Source organism: Haliaeetus leucocephalus, unplaced genomic scaffold (genome assembly GCF_000737465.1).
Source record: "Haliaeetus leucocephalus isolate CR32 unplaced genomic scaffold, Haliaeetus_leucocephalus-4.0 Scaffold170, whole genome shotgun sequence".
NCBI lineage: Eukaryota > Metazoa > Chordata > Aves > Accipitriformes > Accipitridae > Haliaeetus > Haliaeetus leucocephalus.
The window spans coordinates 312,858-336,978 of record NW_010972606.1 but is presented as its reverse complement, the minus strand read 5'-3'; the positions used below and the strand labels follow the sequence as shown (position 1 = coordinate 336,978).

The following is a 24,121-nucleotide window of genomic DNA, read 5'->3' as shown; positions in this document are numbered from 1 at the left end:
TTCCAAACATTCTACTGAGAAAAGTGCCACCGAGTCACAGTGAGACTAAGGCTGGCCTTCCTACTTCTTAAGACAGCTACAGCTGATGTTAAGACCCTTCAAAATGCACAGAATCTGCATGCAGGTGCATCATACCTACCCAGATTGGGGGCACTCGCGGTCCTCTTGTTATTTTTTATCTTGAAAAAGCCTCGTCCAAACGAAGATCTGGCTTTACGGGTACCAAAACTATCCTCGTCGCCTGTGCCACCATGAGAAGGAGACTTTGGAGGGAGGGTTGCAAAATTATTACCTTCTGCAGGAGGTTTAACCTGCTGAAGTTAGGGAAATAAAGATTCAGTATCAGGGAAGTGCAAAAGGCCTTTTGAGAGAGACTGCAAAGTGCAGATAATCTGGAGAGTTGCTCTCATTTGTTACTACGAGAAAACAGAATGTAAAAGTCATAAAGGAAAACATAAATAAGATCTTCATTTGAATATGTTCAGGATGCAGGATTACTAGCACTGCCTTCTAAGAGTAATATGTCTTCTCTAAGATGTTTCTCAGTTTCTGCAAGGCTGGCTTACAGGCATGGAAAAGGTAAAAATACAGTCCTGGAAGGCTTTGAACTTTTCCAGCTTTCCAGGATTTCTGTCTCCCCCACTGGTAGCTGTAGGGGCAGTGGGAAGCAAAGAGAGAGATGGGACCCCCACAGTATATTGGTTCTCTGCCAAGTGTCAGACAGCTCTTTTTTGTCTATCACTGCTCTGCAATTTCAGAATTAATGGATTAATTGACTATGTCCACTGCCAAAGCTGAGAGGAAATTAAATACCAAGTGAGAAGAATAAATGTCAGGACTGACATCAGACACACCAGTTAACCAATTTAAAGCAGTAGTTTTAACCTTGCCGGTTGTTTCACTGTCTCTTTAAAAGAAGAAGGAAGCAAACCCATTCACAATCCAAATATGATCTTTGGTTTTTACTGAATTGATACAGCATTCACCTTACGACTGGTATCTGAGGTATGTTGTCCCTGCTCAGGTCTTCCTATAGGTAATAATTGTTGCATGCAAACTATGGCCATACAGTACTGCAGGGTAACTGTTCTGCAATGACAGTCTTTTTAGGAACACAGTTGCTACTCACATTTGGAAAGCCAAAGGTTTTTAAAGAGACACTAATCAAAGGTAATTACAGAGTCAGTAAAATACTTAATGGTTAGCTTTGCTAATTATCTAGTGGTAGAATATGTGGGGGAAACATTAGCTTAGATGGCAACCTTCTGCTCAACCAGACTGAAACATAATCCATGTGTGAGAAGACAAGAACGTGCGAGACACTGTAAGCCTGACGCTGAAGTGACGGTGACAACCATCACATACACTCCTCACTATTTTGTCTGCAGGTCTCCTATTCCCCCTCTGGAACTGCATGTCGCAATTTCACACAACCGAGCCTTTCAACACCCGCTCACTGTCTGTGTTTCTCCATGTACACGCACGAGTGCGCACACACACGTTACCTCTGTTGGCTTCTGTGCAGAGTCTCTGTCCTGTTTGGAAAGATTAAGACAGACATTTAGCAAGTCATGGTTTATAGCCAGTATTCAATTCATTTTGGTTACCCTGAGTTAAATTCTGACTGAAATACCCTTCCCTGCCTATTTTTTCTGCCCCCAAATAAATCTCTTCAGAGCCGTATTTCACAGATTAATTCCTGCTTTCTTTGAGGTCAGTGAGCTAACATGACAATACAGTTGCTTTGGTTTACTTTGTAAAACATTAGCTGTGTACATAATTAGTGACATGCAGTCTGTTAAGGCACTAATTGGCACAGCTGGCTGAGGGGACCCAAAACAGGAATCAGACATGGTAGAAGCCAAATAGGTAAAAACATCCACAGCCTCCACTCCTTGACTGTCCAAATAAACAAACAAAAAAACCCCTAACCAATGAACTCTAGCTCTCATCATCAAATTCTGGTTACATTTTCAGTTCTGTCAACATCCCTCCTGAGCTGTAAGGCACAGCTCAGCAGCTTGGGTATTGGGGAACTCAGCTTTTAGGAGCTTAGGCTGTCAAAAAAGAGCACAGGAATTGCCCTGATTTGGTGATATTGTTAGAGGCTAGCTGCTTTTGGTCACTTCAGAAGAGACCTGAACTGAAGCTATCACCAGACATACAAAGGCTCAGTACTTTGTTCCCAACCACCTAAAACATATAGTCACCCCAGACTGTATTTTATAACGCATTAATTACATGGCCTTCCAAAATTCTTCACCTTAAACACAGGTAGGAAGTGGTAGTGGGACCTTCTTCTTGTCTTAAATCAGAAAAGCATATCAGCTAAAAAACCCCCACCTCATTATCTGAGGAAAAACACAGCAAGAGATTCTCAAGTAAACACCTCATGCAAAAAAAAAAAAAAAAAAAAGCACCTGTGTTTTCAAGGACAGATTTTCTCCTTTAATAAAATCTGGAAGATGTCACATGTATGTGACCATAGCTAACACACGACATGAGCAGCCCTACTCTGACTCAGAATTTCTCAGAAGGCGGCAACAGAGCGTCCACAGGGTCACTGCTGCAACAGAGACGTCACCCCTATTTCTAAGGGGATGGGAGGAAGTAAGAGACTAAACCAACCGCTTCGGATGTCTCTTTTCTCAAACTGCTCAGACTGCTGGACTTCTGCAGAGAGGAAGTTCTGAAACAACGACACAAAAAACCCAAGCCAAGTTACTGGAATTAAATTTGCTGAGATAAACACACACTCAGGAATCAGCTTGAAAGGAAGCACTAAAATACATGATGAGATATACTAAAAACAAAGACATTTTGAATTAAGGCAATTGATGCACTAATCAGAGCCCACGCAATTTGATGAGATACTGTAAAAACCTCCACATTGTAATTACTGCTGCTAATGCCTCAGTGACATGATGCCTACCTTTGGGTATTTTTGGCTTCTTATTTAATGTTGTATTTTCAGAAGCACAACCAGAAGTTACACAGGCAAAGGAAGTGATATAAACAAAAGCTATGAAACCCAGTATTTTTAGCAACAGGCTTCTGACTAATTTAATCCTTAAAGAAGCCAAGCATATTAAGTCAAGCATGCGTGTTTTAGTATTTTATCTTCAGTTCCATTTTCCATTTCAGATCAGATATCCCCTAACTTCTGGTGGGATTTACAGTCTAGAACACTTAAGTCTGGTTGAAAAGAAAGTTACCATTAAAGTTTTTCCTGCAACCAGGTATAAATTAAGAGTAACTTCACTGAATTTTACAAAGTTACCTATCTTTATACCAATATAAGGGGAGTAGAATTTGGCTTTGGGAATATTCTTGTGGCACTAAGTCACTCAACATAGAAACAGCTGCTGAACCTCACACTGTGCACCAGACAAACCCTGTTGACTTAGGCTCCTTACTAACAAATTGCTTTGACTCAACTTCAAGTTCATAAATAGTCCCACTCATTTCCCTAGGGAATATGGCTATGTGGCAGAAATTAAAATTATTTTCTCATTGTAGTCAGCTGATCACCTTCCTCCCACTATCAAAAGAAAAAAGCAAATCACGTGCACATATACTACAGAAAACTGTAAATTTCAAAGTATATTGACAGTCTACAACCCAATTAGAGATGCTTCACAATGTAAAAGAAATTAACTGCACATGTGCACAGATAAAGCATTGGAAAATAATGATCACAAAACCATAGAACATGAGCAGAAAACCACAACCACTACACATCATCTCGGCTAGAATTAGTTGACATATTTACATGTGTATGTAAAATATGGGGGGTGCGTTGGGGGGGGTTTCAAGTCAATGATCACATGTAAGTATGTTTCCTAAATATTTTTGATTATTATACTTACACTGGACTATCACACAGCTGAGTTTCTGGGGAGGAACCTGTTCTTGCTTCACTGTAAAAGCAAAAAAGATATGAAAAAAGTAAGGCATTTGGGGATCCCATTCAAACACCTTGCTGATGCAGAAATCCTATCATCTCAGCCTGCCTTAATCCTGTTTTCACTTCAGCTGTTATAGTACTAACACATGGCAAATTTTCTCCTCTATGGTGGCAAGTCTTGTGAAAGATAAAGGACAAAGGTGAGCTCAAGAGCCCCAGGGAAGACAACTTGCACTGTGATGACAACACTGCACTATTCAGCTCAAATAAATGCAGAGGTTACAGCATGTGCAGGGTCTGCAGCAGCACCAAGCAGCGGAGGTCACCGGCTCCCTGTGAGTCACCCACAGCTCAGGGCATTTTGCTGCAGGTTAATGCTTTGTTTTTTTTCCAAGAGGGGACACAGATTAAATCCCTGCTGGTGGTGGCTATAGCTGCATGAGGCACAGCACAGCAGAAACCAAGCAAAGCTGGTCTTCTGGATAGGATGCTTTCCTTGACTGGAACTGGAAAAATCACACATCAACTTGTGCTTGCACTGATTTTTCACATCGAGATCGACGATGGTTTACAGCCAACAAGATTTCCTTGCCTCTGGATTCTCAGTATTTGATACTCATTTAGACAAAGCCAGGGATTTGGACCCAGAAGAAAAAACCCTAGCACAGCCTTTGCCTCCCTGCGAGTCTGGTGTGCTTTTCAGCACTCCCGGCAGTGCCAGTCCAGATCTGCAGGGGCCAGCTTTCCTCACCAGGGCAAGGAGGGTGCAGGCTTAGAAAGGCTGGAGGGAATTCACGGCTGCTTCTCACCCAGGAGGCTGTGGCTGCATTCAGGCATGCGGGCCCCTGGGTGCCACAGCCCCAGGGTGCAGCCACCACCCCCACCCCGGCGTCCCTGGGACACTGTGCCTACGCATTTCGTCCTGCTTTCAAAATCTCAGGCAGGGCTCTCCTAAGAGCGACTGAAGAAGTATCTTTGCAACTCATCATGCCAAAGGACAGCAGCAAGGGTATCTCTTTCTCCGATCTTCTGAAACGCCACTTGGGTCTCCTTCTGGGGCTTCATTAACAGCTCCAGGCTAGAGGCAGACAGTCCTTTTGCTGGAGTTTTGGCAGTGCCTTACACCAGCCTTTAAGCAACTGTGGAAAATGTTTGAATGCAAATCACCAGGAATGCATTTGTGCTAGCACAGCCAACACTATCTCAGCCATACCTAGATGATGTAAACCTAGATAAAAATAACGATTCTGTGTCCTTCATTATATTAGATCAGTTTTTCCCTCCTTCTGTTCATTTTTGCGAAGCAGCTGGTATAAAGTATGAGTGCTGCTACAAGCAACAGCATACTAATCCTTGCTTACTGAAAAGATCTAATCAATGCACTTCACGAACATAAGCTTAGTTTGCTATAGCTAGTCAAGTGAATGCTAGCCTTGTTTAACTGACTTAATGACTTGACAATACAGTAACTGACAGATTATTACTCTCATTAAATGCCACAGAATATTGGATTTAGAATTGAAAAATACATGGAAACAATAATACCTCGTTTCACTTGCAGGATCTGGCCTAGGCTGGGTTTTCACCTTCTCTGCAACAGTTTCTGAACTCTTGGATGTTGATGAAAAAGAAGGGATTGAAATCTGTAAAATACTGGTGTGGATCTGTAAGGAATTCTAAAGAGAATGAAGAATACATGTTACACTGTTTTGAGCTGAAATTAAGCATTCATAAATGAAAAAAAGAGTAACAGATAAACTATGAAAAGAAGGATCTGAAATAAGATTTTTAAAAGTGATTTTTTTTCTTTCTGTTGTAATACAATGATTTACTACTTGAAAGATGGCACTGAAGACAGAACACTAATCACTGCACAGATAAGCTACAGCATAGACAAAAGTCTCGCAAGTCTCCCAAAGCTGCCTGCTAAATCTATCTCTACCAGAGACCCCATGAAGGGTAGTTCACTTTTCAGGTTTACTCCTGTCCTCAGCCACTCAGAGAATACCAAAAAGCTGTCAAACATTTAATTCAATTTGGTCTTCTTCATGGTGTGTTCATGCTGTTTAGTTAAGCAAGTCAAGTCCCTGTTCTCAGACCTTTAAGAGGAGAGATCTATAGTTTTATTACTGGAAAATGTGATTGTAAAAATCAGACATTGGACCACAACCTACCTACCATTTAACTGAATGGATGTAATGATAACTGCATCCTTTTAAATATGACAGGATATATTTAATAAGTCCCAAGATGTTTACTTCAGGTTCCTGACAAATTAAATGCAGCTCCTAAAACAGCTATGTTTGATATGAAAAGTAATTTCTATGTTTGATAGGAAAAGTAGTTTAGACCCATTCTCATGACAAATACAACTATTTGCTGTCTCCTGATCCCATCTGATGATTAAGAAAAATAAATTTAAACTCAAATGAAACTCCTCAGCAGCTTTCACAAGAAAACTACATTCTCCAAAAGGATATGGGACATTACTAAAAACTGTGCAACCCAGAAAAAGATCTTTTCAGAAACTTGAGTTTTGGCATCTGCAATATGAATCCAGCACAAGCAATGTTTTCAAGGAGTGATGGTATTAAATGAGGAAGAAAAAAAGATACCTCTTCATGAATATTCATGTTAAACTCATCATGGATTGGCGATGCTGTTACTGGGGTTGGGGATGGGCTTTTCTCTGGGTCAGTCAGACTTGGTGTGTCCAGTAAAACTGTGGAAACAGACCCTGAATTCAAGAAGTCTTCACCATCACTTTCCTTGCCTGAAGGGAGAGAAGATGGAAACTTGTTGGCTTTACTTATGGATACATGATGACCCTCGCTCCCACACAAGGTATGCTCATTTATGGACCAAAAAGGGAAGAAGCTAAGGTTTTGTTTGTTTTGTTGGTTGGTTGGTTTTTTAGGACAGACTACAATAGAAGAAGGGGAGTCACTGACAAATATCACTTCCCAATTCAATCACCAAAACATAGCAGTGTTGGAGCAGAGGAAGGACATACATCTGACAGCAAAAAGCCCAGCAAATACCCTCAGGGCATTTAGTGGGATCAGTTTCAACAAGCTGAATAAACTGGAGTAGGTATTTCCTGTCCCGTGTTCTGGAATTTCATTCTAAATACTTCTTTTCCCTTATTCACTAGGGAAAGACCAGGAGGTCAAATCTGCCTGAAACTTAAGATGTCTCTACGGTATCTTCAAGTTACCCATAGGAAAAATGCAGCCCGCTGCCCAAGAGTCTAACACCAGCTTTTAAGTTACTACATTATATTTGCAGACTGCCACAAACTGCGTGTGTCTCATTCAGTTAATGCCGTAGCCCCACTGCACCAGTATCTGGCATCCTCTGCTCCCAGCGAGCAACTCGCTGATCCTGAGCTACCTCAGTACTACCAAAAGGCTTGGATTTCCACACTTGCCATTGATACCAGAGTGCTGACACTGACAAGAAAAAGTTCAAGGCAACCAATACTTTCTAAAAAGTGAGCAGAAACCTAGCACTCATTGCCAAAGATCTGATGCAAAGACAAGCCAAAGTCTGTTCACAGCAAAAACCTTTCCTGCCCATTTTTCACCATCTGAAATCTCTGTCCATGGTCCATGAATTGACCAGAAAGCACAGTTCCCAGAGACCTGAGGTCTGTTTTAACATCCTCCTGTCTTTGAAGGCATAGCACTGCACGAAGGAGCCATACCTATTCAAAAAAATGCGACTCCTCCAACACTCGGCACAGTGTTTTGCCCTCATCACCACCTTTCCTCTTCCCTCACTGATAACGTGCTTTCCCAGCCTTGCAGATCGAAGACACGCACCTATGTCCTTAATGCCCCTCAGTTGTTTTGAGGAAGGAAAAGTCCTTACATACCAAAATCCAAAGCCCACAGGCAGTTTTCAGCCCAGCATGCTCTGGCACATGCCAGGTCCCGTCCAGGCTTACGTCCATGACGCCGGACTAGGAGAAGCTGCCTGTGCCCACCGCTGCACCCACCTCAGGGCTGCAGTGCTCCTGGGGGAGCAGGACAGGGGGCTGCAGACTGTGGTCGAGGGCATTCAGGCAGCCCAGCACATCAGCCGGCACCTATCCTGGTTTTGGCTGGGATAGAGTTAATTTTCCTTCTACTAGCTGGTATAGTGTTATGTCTTGGATCTAGGATGAGAAGAATGTTGATAACACACTGATGTTTTCAGCTGTTGCTAAGTGGTGTTTATACTAAATCGAGGATTTTTCAGCTTCTCATGCTCAGCCAGCGAGAAGGCTTGGAGGGGCACAAGAAGTTGGGAGGGGGCACAGCCAGGGCAGCTGACCCAAACTGGCCAAAGGGGTATTCCATGCCATGTGACGTCATGCCCAGTATATAAACTGGGGGCAGCTGGCCCAGAGGAATCACTGCTCAGGAACTAACTGGGCATTGGTCAGTGAGTGGTGAGCAATTGCACTGTGCATCACCTGTTTTGTATATTCCAATCCTTCTATCAGTATTGCCATTTTATTATTGTTATTACTATCATTATTAGCTTTTTCCTTTCTGTTCTATTAAACTGTTCTTATCTCAACCCAGGAATTTTACTTTTTTTTTCACAACTCTCTCCCCCATCCCACTGGGTGGGGGGGAAGCGAGTGAGCGGCTGCGTGGTGCTTAGTTGCTGGCTGGCATTAAACCACAGCAGCGCCCTCAGGAGCAGAGCTCAGGATCTCCTTGCTGTAATCACCGCCTCCCCACTGGGATGGCCTCTCAAAAGCCAGGCAGAAGCAGAGGGGCACCAGGAACCTCTCTTTTCCCTGAGTCTTAGCCCCAGTCTTGGCAGCATGTCCAGATAGGGCTCTGCCATCTACTTTGCCTGCCTTGGCCCAAAAGCCCAAACGTGAATCCCCCACCACAAAAATACATATTGTGCCTCCTCACTCCTTTCTGGCTAATAACAATCTTCAGCCCTGGGAGCTCCCACATCCCTCTCCTAGGAAGGTCATCCACCTCCAACATTTGCATGGCCAACAAAAGCTACAAGCCCTTGTCTGTCCTAAAGAAGCTCAGCTAACGAGCCTGGGTCAATTCGAGGTCTGTGGAAGGCTGGGTTGGCCTTCTCTGGCCTTCAGAGGACTCAGTGACAAAGGAGGTTTCCATAAGGTGGTAATACAACACTGGGGCGCACAGACTTTTGAGTTGTGCATATATTATACATGCATATATTACCAGAATGCTAATGTCTAAAATTTGTTGAGGACAGGTCTTTCAGAGGACAGTGACCTACAAAATGCAACTTGAGTGCTGAAAGAACAGGATAATGCAGGGAAAAACCCCACCAGGGCAGGATTACTGCTGTAAAGGGATATGGTAATTTTCTAACATCTAAGTGTTTTCATCTGAAGAACCCAGAATGATTTCAGTGTAATGTTCTACATGTGTTTCTTCTAATTTTCTTCTAAGGGAGAAAGGAGAGAGATAGGGTATTCAATGCAATTACATCAAACTGATGACCACCTCAACATTTATTGCCTTTGGGGATCAGAAGCTCCTGGATTTGGAAACCTCCGCCAGTCTTGGAACATACGTTATGGTATACATTATAGCTACCATTTCAGCCACACAGTTAAGCTCATTATCTGGTGGCAGAGAAGACTTTTTTTTTGGGGGGGGGGGGGGGGGGGGAAAAAAAAATGGTAGGAAAAGCCAGCCTAGCCTCCAACTACAGTAAGGAAGGAGAACTATTCCACAGCTGCTGCACGTGGTGGTTTGTGAAGGCTTCATTACATGCCAAAGATGTGGCATGTCATCGTAACACAGTCCTGGCAGCACATCCACTTTGCTACAGACATTTTTGCAGCTCTCGGGCATTGCTATTACAGCGTGCGCAGCCGCTGGGGCGGTGCTGGTTTGGCTTGTAGGAATGTGCATGCTCAGGCACTGCTCTGCTCAGCTACCAACCCCTCCCCAGGAATACAGGCAAGAGAGGGGAACAGCAATTTTGAGCAGTTAATGTAGCAGCCAGCCCTGAAAGGCATTTCAGGAGGCTATGGAAAGAGCCTGGGAGCTTATCATATTCAGACTAATTTTACAAGGGGGAGATCAGCAACATGACAATAATAGTTACTACTACCAGATGATAAATGGGACAGCACCCAAATGTGCAGCTGCCTGGAGAAAAAAGGCAATGCACCAGTTCGCACCAGTTCACACCAGTTGAAGACCTGGCTTTTACTCTACCTGAGAGATGCCTCCAAAGATAATAAGTCTAGGAGTCAATGTAACACTACCACAATGCACCTAGTGTTTAAATAAGAGCATAGTTTAAATTTTTTTTGATTGTACAATACCTTTTTTACCTTGAGCCAATATCACCATGTCTTGAACTTTCTTGTACCTATTCAGAGATTGCCGAAGCTCTTCTATCTTCCTATCCTAAAATAAAGGGAAGTTGTGACTGTGCTTCTTCCTTCAGCAAATCAAAAATAACAAATACAAATACTAGATATTCTTCAGTTTAATTGGTTGTGGGACTAGAAGAAATGGGATGTGTGGATGGGACAGGACCAAGAACTCCGAGAGGCTTTGAAAATATTGAAACTTGTATTTAGCAGAAACGATCATCTGGTTAATCACTAGAATTGTCCCAGCCTTGAAAGTGGATTTCAGCTCCCTTGTTAAGTCAAAGGTAGAGTATAATAAATTTGTCATGTACAAAGAAAGGAGTAATCAAAGGATTTAGGGCTTTGGTGATCAAAAGAAAACATCCTACAAAATGCACATGCATATGAATGTGCAAAATCATACATGAAAACAATTCGTACTTTACAGGAAGCCCTTTTGGAAACGCAGCCTGTGATATCTCATGGGACTTGTATGGAGCTCTTTACATTTTCAGAACACAGTGTAAATCACAGCTGCACTGAATTGAATGACGCAACAATATAAGGACTCTGTGTACATGCGATAGAGCTCATAAATGCTCAGTTACAGTCCCTTAAAGGCACTGCAGTGCTTCTTACTACAGTGAATCATTGATTCTTACAATTTAATTTTTTAATTGAATTGTGACAAGGTCATATGTGAAGATTTTTTTCAAGATTTAACTCAATCTGATGAATGATTACCAAAAAAATAATGACTTTGCTACCTTTTCTTCATTTGCTGCCATTAGAGATTCTACCGCCTTCTTCATTTTCTGTACTTCTATATCTAAAAACACAATACAGTTCTCTAAGTCAATTTAAATCAGACAGTGTAAGGAAATAAGAAAAACAAAAAACCTAGAAGCAACTCAGTAATATCTGAAAGTAAATTTACAAATTAAAAGACAAAACATAAGACACTTAAATTCTATTTTAGATGGAAATATATAGAAGAAAACCCTTTTTCTTCAAAATCTTTTTTCTGACATTTTTATCAAGGAAATGATGAAATTCAGGAAATTTCCTTACCTACCCCCCAGCCTTAGGAAAATGGAAAAGTCAAGAGTAAAACTACTGCTTGACTTTCATAATCTCCATCTTTCAAATAATCAAATAATTGCAAAACAAAAAGTCCAAAATATAAAATAATACATTTGGAGTGCAATAAAACACATCCTCATTACAACAGTCAACAAACAGCCCAGATGGCATCTCAAAAACCCACTATACAAAGCAACAGGATTAATGGATATGATGAAGAAAGCATTGTGCAGTGATGCTTAGTCTTAATTCAGTATGGATGTAGAAATGAGCATAGCACAATGGAATGATACAAGTATTTGCTGTGATAAGCAGTCATGCTAGAATATATATTGTAGTTCAGACATTGAAAAGGTCCCCATTAGAAATGACAGTGTTCTGTGCTTCATCTAGAATCCTTATTTACAAAGAAGTATAAATACATAGAAACATATATGTTCTAACAAGGTTAGATTTTGGAGGGGTTCTGGACTAGAAATTCAAAAAGAATGGAAATATCTCAATTTTTGCTAAAAATCTACCTTGCATAAATGAAGTAAACTTTAAATTTCATTACAAACATAAGGAGGTGGCCAAATTCACAGGCAAGAAAGCATTTTACCTTAACTTCCTAAAATTTCTTGGAAAACAAACAGAGTGGGAAGAACATTTTCCTCCTTAATTAAATGCAAGAATAAAACAAGCTGCCTGGCTGGCTTTCTAGATGAAAGACATTTGGACACATTGGGCTAAACCGGCAACTGATCCAGTTCCAATGATTTTCACTCAGTTATACTAACTGAAAATCTGGTTTACTGGATTGCGACAGCATTGCATTGAGAGGCAACTGTTTTGTGAGTCTCCTTGAGACCAAATCTTTCTCTGTCTACCAGCTTTTCTTCAGAAAACTTTGTATTTCAGGTATGATATAATCACCCTTATTCTCAAATTTTTTACTGTAAGCGTAACTAAGGGTTATAGATGATGCAACCTAACAATGTTTGTTAAAGCAGTTTTGCAAACACATGCAGAAAGCTATTCTGGAAAGCACTTCTGAAATGCAAATGCTTGTGGAAAGACACAAGAAACCTTACTTTTATCTTTGAGCTTCTTTTTACAATTTTCATCTGTGCAGGAAAATCCATTGGATTTGAAATTAGCATGAAGGTTATGACATTACGTAACTTTTAAGACCATACTGATACTTAAGGAGTCAACTATTCCTCACTATTATTGCAGAAGCAAGCAGTTCATGGTTTCACCCTGCACTGCCCCAGTGCTAAATTTCCTAATGACACAAAATAGTCTCACTGCTCTCATACAAAACTACCTGTCTCAAGGATATATTTTTCAACTATATGTTTTCACTTGTAAGGCCTCAGAAAAGGCTTATGCCAAGAGATCACTCTTAAGCTAACGCTTTACTAGCAAAAGCCAGGTAAGTGTAACATATATACATACTCGTTCAGAAAGCACAATTCAGCTAATGGGGCAGATAACCTGCGTTATCTGCAGACAGCATTACTTAATATTTGTCCAAGGCAGAAAAATCATGGTTCATCTTGGCAGAAGATCTTCTGCTGAGCTATACTGAAAACTCAACTAAAGCTGAGAACCAGAGGATAATAGGAGTTCAACATACACAGCAGCCCCCAGGAAGAAAAGCCCCATATAAGTAGTCATAAATGCAATAAAGTCAGACCTTGCTCACATTTAAATGTTCTTTAAAAAAGGCCGGGGGGGGGGGGGGGATATATCATGGTTCAATGTGGTCACTTTTAGTAATCTTATGCAGTGGTTTTGAAAACAGATCATTTTATTAAATAAAATGCAACAATCTACACACAGCATTTTCCTCCTCTGGTCAGAGGAGGAGACTAATCTCTTGTGGCTTTATTTTTCTAAAAAACATACTTTAAAAGCACAACCTTAAAATCAGCAGTAACTATCAGTGAGATATATTCAGAAGTGAAATTGCAGCAGAAAAGCCTGTGGAAAATTTTTGAAAAATTTATATTTTTAAATAAGTTCCCGAATCCAAATTGCCCCCAAATAGATACCGATTTTGCTTCTTCTTTGCAAGCAAATAAAAGAATCATCTGACATGTAAAATTTCTGTGCTAACTCAAGCTTAATTAGGATTTAGACTTAACCAGTGCACAAATCGAGAACCAGTCCTCAATTTCACCTACTTAAGGTCCACACTGAAGATTTGCTGGCGCACATCATACTGTGGTTTGCAGCATGGCTTTTGCCCTTCCTTACCAGTAAGGGGTGTACAAGCAAAGCCCAGCACAGATACCCACACAGCAAGTTTCCTTCTCAATATAATCTTTTGGGGGAATTTGTTGAAATTAGCTTAAGGATTTCACTGCCAATATAAACTGCATCTTTTGAGGCACCACGCAAGCCACATAAAGATTGGCTAGGGATTACTGAGGCTAGTTTTAAGTTGATCAAGAAGTTGCTATGCCAGTAGGTTCAGCAGTTGCATCATAAACACCCACTAAATATATTAAAAGAAGTAAACGCAAAGACAGAAAGTATATGAAAATTGAGGCTTTTATCTGTTATATCCTGTACAACCATTCATGGAAACACAATCTCAGATGAGGTGACTGAGGAGGACATAGTGAGAGAGCCTCCCTTCTTACCTCTGTCCAGTATTTCAATTCCTTCTCCTTTCAGCTTGCAAACCAACTTTTCTTGCAACCTTTTTACCTCGGCTTCCTTCTGCTCTAGTTTGTCTTTCAAAGCTGCTAGCTCATCCTGTAACAGACACAGAATCACTCAGTGACAGCTTCCACACACATCTGAGATGTTCCCAAAATTCCCTCCTATGAAGCACAGTGGACAGGTCCTCAGCTGGTGGAAATGACTGAGGGCCCCCTGACATTTACACCGGCTGAGGGTACACCCACCAAACTGACTCTGAACATCACAACAGACCACTGAGTCCATAAGGGGGCAAAACCAGGGGCCTATGGTCTGAAAGAGTCAGTCTCGTATAATTGAAAAGAGATTTTACATCTAAATTTAAAAAAGAAAGAGTAAAGCAAAAAAAGCAGTTTTCTTATTTATTTAACCTTGCAGAGACAGAAAAAGTGCAGGTGATGAGGCTGAATGCTAAAATTTATGAACACGTATTGCGGTATTTATAGGGCATTTTGCATGTTCAAAGCTGGACAATTATGGAACTGTGCTTACACCAGGCTGAGGACAGTTTCAGAAATAACCACTGCTTCTATGAAAGAAAACTCAATCACGACACCATCAAGCACATAAACACATACTGGAAAGCAGTTCAGACAAAAATGTGGTACCTCTGTCACAGTTTGGGTTTGCTGATCAAGCATTAGGAAAGGAAGCTTAGAGTTGAGATTCATGGGAATAAGACAGATGGTGTTTGGGGGAGTTGGGGTGTATTAGATAAATGCTGTCAAATTTTAACTTAGATCTAACCATCTGCACTAGCAAGTGACTGGCACGGATCCATGCATTTAACTTTTTAAAATTTGAGTCAAATCCTACCCAGTTTAGTAACATGTTTCTTTGATGTCCGAGGATATCTTGTGCAACAGCATCATCAAGACAGGACCCTCAGTGCAAATGTACCCAACACTGAAAATTTAATTTGTTCAGTTTGTAAATAAAACAAAACAAGGCAAGACTCATAATTTTGGCATTTACAGCTTCTAACTGAAGTTTTAAAACCTTGAAGGAATAAACCAAACTAGAATACTGTGGGTTAGGTATATTCCTGAGCTTCCCTCAAAAGATCTGTTGCAAATATATAATGATGTCTGCGACCCAAACTATGGCCCAGACTACAGACTTTCCTGAAATTGGTTCCTGTTTGCTCTAAAGCACCATTAAAAAATAGATCAATCTTGAAATTTTCAAGAAATCAAAGCTTCTTCCAGAACAGTGGTTGGGTCCTCCAGTGCTCCAACCTGGTACTGATTTTGATGGGATTTCTGCCAGCGTAGGACCCATGCTTCTCCAAAACAAGACCATCTCTTGGTCACTTGAGAAGCTGCTGTGATACCCATGGGCAACTAGAGCTGCATGTGGTTGTTGATGTGTATTTCTTCCCCTGAGTTAGAAACAAAATATGTAAATTTACAGGTGGGAGAGGGGACAGTATAAAAGAAACACTACTTTCTAGCTAGTCTTCATGAATATATTTTCTCTTAAAAGGTAAGAAAGAGTTTCATTTGAATAATGGACATAAGCTACAGAACAGGCAATCATCCCTTGGAAGGGGAATGATTTTAACCCAAGTCTAATTCCATTACGTGTAACCTATGCAGAGTTCACAACACTAAAACCCTCTCCCATCCAATGTAAAAGCTGTTTACAAGGAATATCTACATAAAGAGCTTTCCACATCTAATGGGAAAGAGTGCACTGCATATCAACACACAGCAATTAATGAAGAACAGAGCATGACAGCACGATGCAAGACAGACCGTAAAATGGTGGAACATGAAGGATTCAAAACAGGCCCAATGTTACCCAGAAACTACTACACCTTTAGCATCTGGCTTTTTTGCTCCATCCGCTGCTTTTCATACTGCATCTGACCCACTTTGATTTTCATACTAGAAAGTTTGGCCATTAAAGACTGGTAACAGAGACAGAGGAGTGAGAGAAAACTAAAGATAGAAAAGAGACAAGGCTATAATGGCAAAGAGAAGTTAGACACTTAGAGAAACAGGCTCCTAGAATTACTTAGGTGAATGCTTTCTCTTCAGAAGTGGCTGATTTTTAGCACATTTAGGAGAAAATAAATGGTCAGCTTTGGTCTCACCTATGGCACCCATCTTATGTACTGCAACTGGTGTTTCTTGACACACATGTGAAACATGGGTCTAAACAGGTAATAAATTCATTGTTAACAGCCAGCTGCCTGGTAAGTTACCCTTCATAAAAAACAATGCCCAGATCTGAAAACCACGGCATGAAATTTGGAAATAACCCCTGTTGCTAAGTGAGTACCATGAAACCCCTGGGCCTGAGTGTACTCAGGATTTTGCAGGGTGCAGGCAAAGACGAGGGAAAAGAACAAACTTCTAAAGCCTGACTTACACCCATCTCTGCTTCTTGCCCTCAGCCTCACTTACTTTGGTCGTTTTCAGTTTTTTCTCATACTGAAGTCTTTCATTGTCCATTTCTCCCACTCTCAACCGCAATTCATTTATTTCCTGGATCAAATCCTGAGTAGGGGAAAAACAGGACCAGAAACAACAAAGATATTCAATAAACAAAACAGAACAGCTACCCATTGGTGGGACCATAAAAACACAGCGGCAATAAAAGGCACTCCGTACACAAAAACACATCACTCAAATTCATAGCTTAAGTCAAGCAATTCAGAGCTTCCTAGATACCCAGGGACTGTATTTCTCAGTTTCTGCATTACTGTACTGAATGCAAGAGGACAGAGGACAAACGAAGACATAAATTGAAGTTGTGTTCCCTGTGCTGAGGGCCAAGAAAGGCCTCCTGCCCCTCTGGCTGCTCAACTGCTTGGATGTCCACCACTGCGCGTGGGTAATGGAAAACTGTGGCAACTATCCTTCAATATGCAGCAGCCACATCCTCCCCTCCCCAGGCTCGCCAGCCATTACCCGCCTTTTCAAAATATGAAGTGATTACAGTGTAAGTCCACGTTTCCGCCACTCAAAGGAGCCCCTCTAACTGAGGACTGAATGGAAGACCTGTCACAAGTTTCTACAAGCACAAAGGCATACGTGTTTAAGCATCAATGACAACACCACATCTAAGCTTTGCAAATTCAGCCTGGTTTGGAAGAAACTCGGAGCCACCACTAACTCACATCTGAGCTCTTCAGGAGAATGGCTCAACCTCCTGGCGAGATGTACCAGGCTTGGATGTCAGCCCTGAGTGCCATCAGGTCTACAGCTCCCCTCCTGCAGTGGTCAAACGACCCCTGAGTTTGACTGTCCCACCAAGGTGGAAGGTGCCCTTTCTCCAAACCTCCCCATCCTCTAGATGGGGAAATGGGATCTTAAGTGGCTGGCTGCAGACCTGCAGGAAGCCTGGGGGACAGCCAGGAGAGAGTGTCCCTCCATATAAGAAATAACAAACCACAGATTTTTGGGAAAATGATCTTCCTGCTCAGCAGGGGAACACATTACCAGAGAGCTGGGGCTTTCACACAGCAAAAGGATGTCCAGCAAGCTTCTGCTTCACACAGATCTCACCGACCTTTAGTTTATGTATGGACAGCAGCTCAGTGTTACATTTGTGTGAACAAAAGAAATAAAAAAAGAAAAACAGTTTCTCACAGCTACTGTAATGCTGAATCACTAGGAAACTCTTCAGAAGAGGAGATAAGCTCTTTGTGCACCCTACAAAATGTAAGAGGACTTGAACTGCAGCATAACGGCTTTTAAACTACCAAGAAGATAGTATGGTACTTAGGTTTGCTTGTCCTCCTATGGTAAGGCAAATCCTATCCATGTCAAGCAACGCTGTACATCGACCTAACAACTGTAAGCACACTTTTTCAGAGCTGTGTAATTAATAGAGATTTATAATTTATAAATTAACAAACCAGCAGCTGGCATTTAGAGGGTATTCATGGGTCCCTAGTAACACCTGCCTTCCAGCCCCACGCTACATTTTCTGAGTTTACAAGCCTCTGGTTATTATTTTGTGCTCAATGAATCTGATGGCAACAGAGCAGCATCTGCATTTCTTTAGCAAGATCCAAGGTCAATTACCAGAACAACAAGGAAAATAAAAATATAGAACATTTTGATGCTATTAGTAATTACTGCTACCAATGTATGACTTTCTGATTTGGGTACACCTGCAATTCCTCACTGAGTCTTCAATGTGACCTTTACAAAACACATCACTTTTGTAAGTATAAATGTACATGGATGTATGTCTGCGTGACTACATTAATTGAGCTGTTTCTTATCAACAGCAAGTGTTCGAGATCTCTAACAAATCTATGTTTCCAGGTCTGATGGTCAGCTTTGACACTATGACAATTGATTTGTTTGGGGCTTTTCTCTCCTGCAGCCATCATTTTTGCTTTGGCATGATCCAATGTCAAAATATGCTGTGTAGCAATAACTGCTGATGTTGTTGCCTATCTATTTATCAATTGAACTATGTGACTTTTAAAATACTGAAGGAGAAGAGGGAAACCAGTTATCCATATTCAAAAGGCCCCTGTGAGGCAAAATGAGTAACAAACCAAAACTCTTCTCCTTTTATGAAAAAAAGTTAGCACAACCCATATTGATTAACAGCAGTGTCCAGATGCACTCACAATGTCACAGAAAACAGAGCAATCTTGCAACCAGAATCCAAGGGTGTAAGATCTTGGATCAGAAACTAAATTCTTCTGCTTAAACTGCTATGGGCCTCATGGGTAATCAGATCCTTTACCACTGGTAACTGGTCACCAAAAATACCATACAATTTCTCAAGGGTTAAATAGAACTAAAGACAAGTCCTAACAGCGTGCTTTGCTCTAAAAATATTTTCAGTAACTCTGTTACAAGTGCAACATTAACTCATGTCTGAAGTTATCTACAACACAGTAACTGTAAATGACATTCATTCTCATCTTTTTGAGGCAGACGAGTACATCAAAGATTCGTGAGGATCCATGTATAAATCCTCATTAGTACAAAAGGGATGGTCAAGCCTTGCATAAATGAGCAGAGGAAAAAGAAAAGGCCCAAACAGGGCTGTCCCCCCTGCTACTGAATTACTCTTTAACTCTGGGCAAGCTACTGGAGGTAGAGATTGTCAAAGGCACTGAGGTTCCCTAAGAAATCCTAATCCTCCCAGTGTATTTCACTTTCCTGCTTGCTGCCTCGAAACATTCACCTTTTTCTTCCACTATTCTCTGTTCAACTGATTTTGACCGCAAACCTTTCCCAGCAAGGACTGTGCCTTGCTCCCTCCTGCAGCAGCCCGAGCAAGGAGATCACAGCATTGTTTGAAATCTGAAGGTGCTGACCATTATAACCGCTTATGACCCAAAGAGGTTTTGGGACCAATGTGATGCTTGAGGTGTGTATGTCCCCATAGCACTCAGGGTGTTACACAGGTTCATTGGGATCTGAGACCGGACCAAAAACCCACTGAGTTCCCTGGCTGACTTGTATGAATCAGCAGTAAAACAGTCACCCACATGGTAGCCAGTGTATGGCACCTGCTTTGCTTGCATTTAATATCTCCTCTTCGGGCACCCGTAAACAGGTTAAAATACCTGCCCTGGGCGTAATGCACGTTCCTATCTTAAAAACCTGCAAAACAGGAGAGAGCCACGGAATGGTCCTCTTCTGATCCGGAGTCAGGTCCCTCCATGCAAACACCCAACAGCTGTTCCTTGCACAGATCCACGTATGCTGCTGGTGGGGTGGGACATACAGATGCCTATTTCCCAAAGCCTTTTACTTCCCTGCTCATGTTACTCATGCTCTTCATAGTAGGGCCAGGGAGGCACAAAAAAAGCAATGATAACTTTAAGCTTCAGGGGTCAGAGGCTTCCTTACTGGCACTGGAAAAACAAACTACATTCGTCATTTTGCTCCACTCAGAAATTCAGCTGCACAAAGGAGACCGGTGGTGTTTAAATTACGAAGAACTCCCCATGAGTGAGCCAGTTTACCCTCTGGCTGCTGCTTCAAAGACCATGTCTGGTCATGGACTCCTCCCTAAATAAACTCCCTTGTACGATATTTTCTTACATAAACTAGCCCAACTCAGACCACCCATGCTCCTTAAGGAAAATAATACTGGTGTCTGCCGAGAAAGTGGAAGGACTGGTATGACTTAAAGAACAGAACAATTATGAATCTCTATTAAGTATAAAATTCGCTTTGAAAAAGCTGTGTATTTGAGAACATCCAGACAGTAAAGTCCTAGAGCACAAAGGAAAAAAAGCTTACCTATCTAGTGAAGCATCTGTTTAGACAAAGAATGGTGAACATGAGAAACCTACAAAGCTGGAATGGGAAGTTGCAATGACAGACATAAGTAAAAACTCAATATTATGAAGGATTTAATCTAAATGGTAATTCTGTAGGAGACAGTAGCTCACAGAAGTTGTTGTAAGATGTCAGTGTTTTTTTTTTCTTTTCCCTAAATAAAACCAGAAGCAATATTCATAGTTTTTCTTTCCCAGTTTGGGTGTGAAATTTTTTCAATTTTGAACACTGCATGTAAATGCCATAATGTGTTTTACAGTAGAATATTTTAAATAATCAGCTCTGCTGAAACAATTGATCATCTACTACTTTAAACAGGAATATAATTAGATCAATACTGAACAAAATATCGTGTACTTCTGAGTACTGCCTCCTAAATACCTATTAGAGATTTTGCATGGCTGAGACCCTTACAACTAATTAGCCATTCAGTTTTCCACTGAACAAAATGAAAATTAAGACATATTATCCCTTTCAGTGTCTAAGCCTAAGCCTTTTTACAGCTATGAAGTGTTGAAAAAAAGAAGAAACAACATAATAATTTCTATCACACTAAACTACATCATTCTGGTTTTCAAAGGGAGCGAGGAACATTTAGTAATAGTTCATTAGTTCTGGCATAAATATCCAGGATATAAATCTATATAGCCCCTAATTATAGTAATAACCTTTTAAACATAACTGAGGTTATCTTATTTTTATCAAAGACATTAAGCGTATTTCAAGGTATTTCACAGAAAAAGGTCTTCACAGCTGCCATGCAGCTAAGCCTCTTGCAGAGACCCTACAGAGTTGCAGTGCATGTTGTGGTCCCCACACTGTAACCACTTTTCTGGCAACAGAGGTAGCTCCATATCCACCTTCTTGGCATGCTGAGCTGTGCTATTAAGAGACACTGCAGTTCAGGGGAGAAACAAAGGAAGGGGGAGTAGAGGAAAGCTCAACAATGAATCATATTCAATAAAAATAAGCATAGAAATAGAGGAAGCAAATCACTCAAAGCCCAAACACTTTCGTTACCTGTTTTGGAAAGCACAAGAAACACAGGGTGTCTACAAGTTGGAGATGCAGTGCAATCCAGTTCTGAAAGCACCTGGACCAAACCTCGCCACCCCAAACCCATTTACTGCTGATATCAACCCATTCACCTACTACCACTTGGGCTGCTTATGATAGGTGTCAGTATACAGGTGAAGAGAGTTATTTGTTGTATGCTGTATTCATGGAAGAGCCGAGCACTGTGTGGGCAGAGACACCTCATGGGAGCTATGAAAGCAGCCAGCTCTTAAATACACCTCCTATGGATGCAGAACACCTTCAGCAATTCCCTCCACCTTTTCCCCTGACAATTTCTCCAGCATTGCCACACACAGTACTCACCTGGTCTGCAAAATCAGCTGCTTTTAAGGCAATGCTGTGATGCTTCATCTAACACCTGGTATCAAACTGTTACCTTACAGGAGGCAACATGAATCCAACCCACAGCTTGGCAATACCCAGATGTGCTACACTGCAGGAACAGATGCTGCCATCACTACGTAAATGATCACCACCTTTCAAATTTGAACATGATTCAAGTCATTAGTTTTCAACCTGTGGACTTCTTTGGGTCTGCAGATTACTTCAGCAGGTCCAAAGAAAGTAATTCAAAAGCAAGCCTAACTTTTGCTCTTATGCTTGCAACACAAGTGAGGAATGACACTTTCCTGGAAAATATATAGGAAACTGGAAGGGTGTCGGTAAACCACTGATTGAAGTGGAAAGGGCAATTTTTTTCTCCTGTGATGACATTGTGGCTTCTTTCCTTCTAGAAATGAATGACATTTGGAACATCCACAATACAAACACCTGACATTTCAGCTCATTTATGAACCCAGAATTGGAAATCTTCTTCTGCTTCCTATGCAGACTCCAAGGTATTTCTGATACAGGGTATGTCACCCTGGCAGCAAAACTCAGCCTGATTCTTGGAGTTTCCTGCAAAAACTGGGTTTGCCCACCTGCTTTGAGGCTTTCTGGCTTCAACCACGAGCAAGGTTCAGCTACACAGATCTGCGGCACACCAAGGGCAATGCCTCAGGAGAGCGCTGCCAGGGATGGCAGCTCTGCCCGGCATGGTACACCGCTGGGCTCGAAGCCAGGCTGAGATGAGTAATTGCTGGCCTCTCAGTCCTGGGATTCTGTAAGGCTGGGGTTTGAAGTGAGGCTTCAAATTGCCCTCACACAGAGTCACCGCATTCTGTCTGTTACCAAACCCAAAAGTTATGTCTTTCAGTGTGCTCTGTCTTCGCACGTGCATGCTTTTTGTACCTGCAATGGGATTAAGTGTTTGCCTCAGACACGCCTTACTAGGAAGATGACAGTTTCAAGTTGGGACAGGAGAGTGCAGTAGGTTTATGATTTTATTTAAATCCCTCCTAAATGCCATCCCTCCAGAGATCTGATGGCAAGAATCAAAAATTTGTTTTGGAAATCTTTCTTTGTAAAACCAGAGTTTACCATAGAGGATGCTTTTTTATTTTGACATACATGTTTTAACCTTAAAGGTGAGTTCCCATGTTGCCTGGCAAAAAAAAAAAAAAAAAATTCCCAGGAAATTTTCAGGTAATGTGAAGCCACACACAGCTTTCACAATTTATTCAGTTGGGTTTTACTCACCTCGGTGTCTCTGAATCTGTCCTCATAGTCCAATCTATCCTTCTCTACAGATGTGAGCTTTAACTTCAGAGTGGAAATCTCTGCCATAAGATCCAGCTTCTGAGTTTCAAGGGATGTTCTGCTTAAAAGCTCCTGATTCAAGATGAAGAGGAAGAGAACAGAATTATGCAGGCAAGAGGAAGAAATCAGTAATTTATTTCTACAGCTAAAGGCCTCTTTCATGGGGAAAAGCATCACCCTCCTCCTTGCACTATCTGGAGCCCTGGGACACAGCTATTACCCATCTGACAGACTCCAGGCACCCAGGATGCATCTGAGATCACAGGGGCATTATCATGGGTTGGCTGCCAGGCCAAGAAAAAAGCTTCTCTGTCATCACAGTTGCTCTGGGCAGCAAGGAGCTTTGAGGAGAATTCACCCATCCTGCCAGAGGCTTTAATCCAAGTCTCTTTGAAGTTCAGTGAGGAAAGGCTCAAAGAAGAGCAGAACTGGATTCCTACAGTGTAAAGCAGCACTGACTTTGCTAAGTACAAAAACTTTAAAGCAAATATGGTAGAAAATTATCACTTAGTTAAGAGGCATCAAGGGGTGCAACACCTTGACGTGTACTGCTCTCACCAAAGCAAAATGCAGTTTGTTAAGACAGACAGCAAGACGGACGTGGGGCTGTGAAATACCTGCTGCAGCATCTCTTCCGTGGCATTCAGCTTCTCCCTGTGCTCCTCTAGACAGAACTCCAGATCCCGAATCTTTTCTCCTTGGGCCTCCACCTGGTCTGTAAGCACACTTACCTGCACAGTGGAGAAAAAGCGATGCACGTTTAGTACCTTGCACCCATGCCATATGTGTCACCTGAAGAACTGTATGTGATAACAGTGCTGGATGGGCCAAAGATTAAATGGGACCATGGCAGGAGGAGGAGTTGCAGCAGAGCTCTGCAGTGGACACAACATGTGGCAAAGGCGACAGGAGAGGAGGGAAAGCTCTCCCCTCACGCTTACTGGAATTTCAGCCAAAGTTCTGGTGGATGCATTGCAATTCTGCATCTCTCCTTCTGACTTGTCCCGGAAATTTTCGTAAGGGGTGGCTCCTGCATGTTGCAGCCAACAATTATGCCTTTATTGTGACAATACATTAACTAAAACCCACTAG

General features: G+C 41.6%; 1 protein-coding gene across 4 annotated transcripts in view; it reads right to left on the bottom strand.

Annotated features, from left to right (window-relative positions):
* PPFIBP1 (PTPRF interacting protein, binding protein 1 (liprin beta 1)) overlaps positions 1–24,121 on the bottom strand; it is a 55,019-nt gene that overhangs the window by 16,873 nt on the left and 14,025 nt on the right. The window contains exons 4-17 of one of the 4 annotated variants that reach the window (XM_010563569.1): positions 23,647–23,760; positions 22,970–23,101; positions 16,454–16,546; positions 15,862–15,954; positions 13,982–14,096; positions 12,422–12,454; positions 11,033–11,094; positions 10,233–10,317; positions 6,523–6,680; positions 5,453–5,583; positions 3,870–3,920; positions 2,629–2,689; positions 1,506–1,535; positions 140–314 (exon numbers count right to left, since the gene is read on the bottom strand). In XM_010563569.1, coding sequence (XP_010561871.1) covers positions 140–314; positions 1,506–1,535; positions 2,629–2,689; positions 3,870–3,920; positions 5,453–5,583; positions 6,523–6,680; positions 10,233–10,317; positions 11,033–11,094; positions 12,422–12,454; positions 13,982–14,096; positions 15,862–15,954; positions 16,454–16,546; positions 22,970–23,101; positions 23,647–23,760 — 1,333 coding nt within the window. The remainder of the gene's footprint in view (positions 1–139; positions 315–1,505; positions 1,536–2,628; positions 2,690–3,869; positions 3,921–5,452; positions 5,584–6,522; positions 6,681–10,232; positions 10,318–11,032; positions 11,095–12,421; positions 12,455–13,981; positions 14,097–15,861; positions 15,955–16,453; positions 16,547–22,969; positions 23,102–23,646; positions 23,761–24,121) is intronic. The other 3 variants (XM_010563570.1, XM_010563571.1, XM_010563573.1) reach the window with 3 other exon arrangements.